The 6,202-nt window shown below is 33.3% G+C and overlaps 1 protein-coding gene across 1 annotated transcript; it reads left to right on the top strand.

Annotated features, from left to right (window-relative positions):
* The first annotated feature begins 1,927 nt into the window (after nt 1-1,927).
* Nucleotides 1,928-5,837, top strand: LOC123558866 (mu-type opioid receptor-like). The gene has a single exon (XM_045350710.2). The coding sequence runs from the start codon at nt 3,393-3,395 to the stop codon at nt 4,440-4,442; it is 1,050 nt and encodes a 349-aa protein (XP_045206645.1). The 5' UTR covers nt 1,928-3,392; the 3' UTR covers nt 4,443-5,837.
* Nucleotides 5,838-6,202: the final 365 nt, after the last annotated feature.

Genomic DNA, 6,202 nt, shown 5'->3' with positions numbered 1-6,202 from the left:
AAAGCTCAACTGAAGTATAGGAAGTAGTAACAGGTCATAACAGTGTGATTTTAATGTAATTTCACAAAAGAAAATCCCTGTAAGAGATAATAAATTGTAATTTTCTCTTCGTTACGTATGAATTTTATTTCTTTAACTGTGCTCTGAAGTTGACCTAGGTCTGTTAAGAAAAGTGTCCATGTTATTTACAATATATAGGGATTAATATTAAGGTCCATTTAATCGTTAGGGGAAATCTTTCGATTGAACTCTGGTAATAAATTATACTTTATCAATAAGATATCCCTGAAAGAATTGCTCAAAGTCGATATGAGCCTAAACGCATCATTTTTTGCGGACACTCTATATAACTGAAATGGATTGCACGTATATATCACATAAAGTTGCGATTGTGCGAAATAAACTAAACGCGTAATTCTGTTGCCGTTAAATGCAAAATGACTCTACAAGCATTGTTCTGTAGCAATATGCGATGCGAACTTTACAAGTACTTTTGTTGCGATTCGATGCAAAATGCGTAATGTCTAAGATAGTGTTTGCGACCACATTCAAAATGAGCTGCATGCGTATTTTACAGGGTTAAATAGCAACATGATACAAAACAGATAGGACCGCTGCGATATATGAAATGAATTGCGCCAACATGCTGGCAGATTGTGAGCTCAGATGACATTCTCTGTAAATACTAGGAAACTAGTATATAAAAGCTTTCTCACAAGGACATTATGTTAAGATCAAATGAGTGTATTACCAAATGATTTAACGCTGAACATTTACCACTCTCAAACATTAGTTTAAACATTATTTTAAATCCTTTAGATATCTGTTGTCAGTATCAACAAGAATGATTGCCATGTTTATTAATATACTTTTTAAAGGTTGTTTTGCATTTTATCTGGGAAAAAAGTGCCCATGTATTAACAGAATTTGTTACATGTAATGTTTGATAACATCAGTGTCCGCATGTTGTGGCCTCATTATTTGCTTAAATATCGCAGTATTAATCTATCTTAGGTTTTATCCTGTATGGTTTACTTCTTATATCAAGTGTATTTTTGTCTCGAATATAAGACTCTTTTCATGTTGTATAAAACTTATTGTATGAAAAAACTATCTAACATTAATCATCATGTTTGATGTTCTGCAGCTGTGTTCGTCTATAATTCATTCTCTTACACTGAACTAATTTTTGAAGTATAAAATGCCAGCTTCTTTCTATCTGAACGGATGTGTTAATAAAGAAGTATCTTAGGCAAAAGGAAATAGAAGGAAACGTATAAATATGCTTTTGCAATTATTTACTGTCAAGTTAATAATATCTATTTTTTACCAAATAAAACAGATTTTCAGGACACGAAAGGAAAAGAAGAGCAAACCCTGAATCAAGCATATGCAATGAGTTAAATGTACATTGGAATTTACTTTAAAAGTCTTTCTTAGCTTTTGTTTTATCAATTCTTCATTTTTGTCGAAATCTACAAGGACATTACTAATGACAATAAGTAATATTTTCTTGAAAAAGAACGCTTTGTCGTTAAATATGCAGTAGTTGCTGCTTTTAATCAGTTGCAATACAAATGAAGTTCTTTCTGGCTATGTTCTATGTAATTAAGAAAGGGATTTTTGGCTGTTCAATATCAGATGACAAGTTTTTTTGTTGCATTAGACTCGAACTGTCCCATAGGGAGACAACCACAAGTGTGACACATTCAATATAACCATTCTTGCCTCACCTTCACATTGATCATGGATAAGATGCTACGCTTTTCGTTTTCTCTGAAAACTAAATTGCGAGTATTTAGGCTTAATATACATTATTAACATTGGTTATGTAAAAACATGATCTATACTGACTGAATGTTTAAATATTGACAAAATAAAACTTATTTGCGATTCATCATTTTTACAATTCTAATTCCAGGTGACTGTTGGAAGCAGCTGAATACTGTATCGTATTTCGATATTCTATAAAGCGAAAAACTCTTCATGCTGAAATCATTTCACTTAGAGAACGGGGAGGCAGGACATGAAGAAGAAAGAATTCAATATTACATACTGACTCGTGACATGCTGGACAGATAATATTATACACCGTTATCAGAGTGTTTGCAATTTCATCCTGTTAGAGGAGGAAAATACTGTGGATATAAATCCATTTTAGCTAGACAGATTCTGGAGCGAAGAAATATAATTGGGAATATCGGCAGACGGGACCGCACTACTGGGCTGATCTTGCTCTTTCCTCTTTTATTAATGAAGATAATTATTGTAATTGTAGTTTTGCCAAAAACAGTTTTATAGTCTTAGTAAGGCATAAGTATCAACTGTGATAAATGGAATTACTAAACTGCCGTAACGTGTTTTTACTATAATTGCAAAAAATATTTTACATAATTTACAGGACTCGCAGTGTGGAATTTATTACTTTTGCATTCGTGAGGACTCAAACTAATTTCTTTTTCGCAGGAATATTTAAATGATTTATGTAAAATAACGGCATTGGATTAAGGATGCGTGTGACTTAGCACAAGCGCAATTGCAATAGCGACGATTTTGACATGGAAAAAACACAGTTTAGTCGGCAATTTATGATTGTTTAATATGAAATTTTGCAACAATTTGTACTGCGTCATTACTCGGAAAAGTGAAGTACAAAATTTGAATAAAAAAGATCTAGCCATGCTGATTCATTACAAATATTGTAAGCGATCAACGTCATTTCAAATGGAATTTATTTGATGAATGTCACAAGCTGTTGAAATTGGAAATCTGCATAAAGGAATGGTTGCGGTTTAATCTTCTTAACATGAAAACTGACATCCATTAGACTGTTAGAATTTTTGTCAAAAAAGAAAAAAAAAAAGAAAAAAAAAAAAAGAAAAACGAATACATTAATAATTCCAGCAAAAGGATAAAATAAATGAAGGATATATTTTTTTGCGGATAATTATAGAATATCACTGAAAAGTTATATAAAATAGTGCAAGCACCCACCGAGGATTTTAATTTCATCGTAAGCTTATTTTCCTTCTTTACAGTGATTTCTTCAAACAGTAATAGAATGCTACATTCTACATCAGTTTGTATTACTGAGAAATTTTAATAGTGTCTAATACAATGGATTAATGGAAATGTGTAACATGTCGTACTCAAACTCGTCTGTTTGAATAATAATGAACAGCTCTAAAATAACACAAAAGTGAATTGAATTCAAAATACAAAATTCAACACCACGTTATTCCATGGATTTTTTTTTCAGAGCAAATATGCTTTGACTAGTTCAATAGGTCGTTGTTACAGTAAGTTGCTATTGGTCAGTAAGTCAAAATTACCATATACATGACCATGCACATGCTAGAAGAAAACAACAGATTAACATTAATGCGTGTTGTATGCTAAATATGAATAACTCTTCCATTAATGTTAATGTAACGTCCTCAAACATCAGTGAAGAAGACGAGAAGGGATTAGACGGATATCAATATTCATTGTTTGTTGCCAATATCGTGATCTGTCTTCTCAATTTGACTGGAAACATCTGTGTTCTTGTACTTATATGTCAAAGAAGATTGTTAGGCCGAACCACAAACGTGTTTGTGTTTTCCTTGGCAATGTCTGACGCAATCTGTTGTGTTGCTGCGATACCTTACAATGCAATGTTGGCTCTTGAAAGAGACATGTCAGTATATCTATGTAAAGGTTATTTCTATGCTCTTTGCATTTCAAGGACAGCCGTGTCTTACACAGTTATCTTGCTTACAACAGAGAAAATATTGAACATACTACATCCCTCACGGTTTATAACAGCTGGAAGATGTATGTTTTTCATCAGTCTTGTATGGTTTTTCTCGGTAGCATACAACGTATGGACAGTGGTCTTCTATACTATATATGACTATGACAAAATTACTTATATAGAATATATGATGGATTCCTCGAAAATTCTTTATGGCAAGAAATGTTTCTTTTCACATAGATTTAAAGCATTAAGAGGAATATTTTTGACTATAGATTTTGTGATGCTTTTTATTCTACCATGTGCAATCATAGCTATTGAATTTTGTGTAATTCTAAGAAAACAGCATGGTACAATAAAACAGCGATTTGAGACATATTATTACATCATGCGATTTATATTTTTCATATTTTTGGTATATATAATCTGTCATTTACCATTTGAAATAGGAACGTTAGTAAAGGGAGGCACTCGTGACCCGAACGAAATTAGCGGGATCTTCTACGAAATGTCTTTAACGTTGTACTACACAAGAGGCGTGCTGTATCTTATTGTGTATATGTACTTTAAACAATATGTTTGTCGGCGGAGTAGGCGCTTGAACGCCTCTAATTCTGGACATCAAATAAACAGAATCTACCTGGAGTTGCCAGTTCGAGGACAGTGTAGAGGCCTCTCTTTAAATGAACTAAGGTTAATGAAATGAAATGCTCAAATTATGATGATCCTTTTATTGTGTTTAATCGTAAGAATAATGCCTGTCTTTTATTGTAATTATATTTGACAATTACAACGATATTAAGCGTATCAATGATGTAAGATTGATGCATCTTTATATCTATGTTCAGTTATAAAGTGATCAGAAATCACACCAGTGAAATTTAGAATTGCTCTGGATTAAAATTAATTAAGGGATAGCGGCGAGGCAGTGGGGAATACTAAACTGAGAAGAATATTTACTGTTTAATACAATATAATTGAGCCGCACCATGAGAAAACCAACATAGTGCGTTTGCGACCAGCATGGATCCAGACCATCCGCGCAGTCTGGTCAGGATCCATGCTGTTCGCTTTCAAAGCCTATTACAATTAGAGAAACCGTTAGCGAACAGCATGGACCCTGACCAGACTGCTGGTCGCAAATGCACTATGTTGGTTTTCTCATGGTGGCTCATATTTAATTATATACCGGCATGTATTTTTATGTCATGAAAATGTGGCAACATATTTTATCAGTATTTTTTTATTTCAACTAAGAGGCATTTTTCTGCGCAACGTTTTCGTACATGTCTTTTGGTAAATTGTTATTGTCTTATCCATTTTCTTTGGTTTTCTTATTAAATATAAGTACAAAGATTTTTGTATGTGTATATACGAGTTGTTGCGAATTTGTTTTGGCAACATGAGGTTTTATTTAAGAAGTAATTTACAGCAAAAGAGGTCTTTATCACTATTTATGCACGATCGACGGTTATACGTCGGGCTCAATAATTTCACAAGGGCGCAGCCCGAGTGAAATTATTTGTACGACGTATTACCGTCCGTCCGAGTGTATAAATAGTGATAAAACACTCTTTTGCTATAAAAGCATATTAGAATTACTGTTACAGAATAACATTTATAACTTGTTATACTCTTTTCTTCAGATTTTTGTTGTAGTTGCTTGGACAGATGTTTATTTATTTATTTATTTATTTGGGGTTTACGGCGCACCAACACAGAATAGGTTATATGGCGCCAAACAGGACTACAAATTTTGGTTTCACATCTCATTTACATCGAAAAAAACATGAGGTATGGAATCAAAATTTGCATACCTGCTGGAATCACAGAGTTACAGCAAAACCAAGTGTTAAGACCCTATTAGTCGCCTCTTACGATCATGCAAGGGTAAGGCAGTGGTTCCAATTCTTGTCATACACAGATCGTGCCAGAACCACATGGGGTGCCTGGATGGATGTAGATAATTCAGATGATTCAGGATAAAACATGGCGAAATATGATTAATTCATTGTCTGATACATCATCCTTATTATTGATTATATTTCTTGATAAAAGAAATGAAAAATCTCACCGTAAAAAATTGAAATAAAGAAAATTGTATGTTATATTTTGTTGCTGCTGGCATTTTCCGACAAAATTATCGACGCAACAGAACAAAAGGTCGTAACTTTTGAGAAAAAATGAAAGTAAAACCAGTTTTGTTTCAAGATATCCTTACCAAGGTTGTCACTGCAGCCTCATAGCAAATGCTTTTAATTGATTGGTAGGGTTTGTGCGATCTATTAGCGGAGTTACAGACAACCAATGCTCGGCACTTCATTACAAGACACAACTACAAATGTGTAGTTAGCCAAATTACATAAAAATGACCAAACAATATTATACGGGATAAGGCCATATTTACACAGAATAGTGTAAATGTAATACGAAATTCTTTCTCCGACGAAGGTGAACGGAAGAAAG

Source organism: Mercenaria mercenaria, chromosome 5 (genome assembly GCF_021730395.1).
Source record: "Mercenaria mercenaria strain notata chromosome 5, MADL_Memer_1, whole genome shotgun sequence".
Taxonomy (NCBI): Eukaryota; Metazoa; Mollusca; class Bivalvia; order Venerida; family Veneridae; genus Mercenaria; species Mercenaria mercenaria.
Note: the sequence above shows the minus strand (reverse complement) of the source record. Positions and strands in the feature narration are given on the sequence as shown.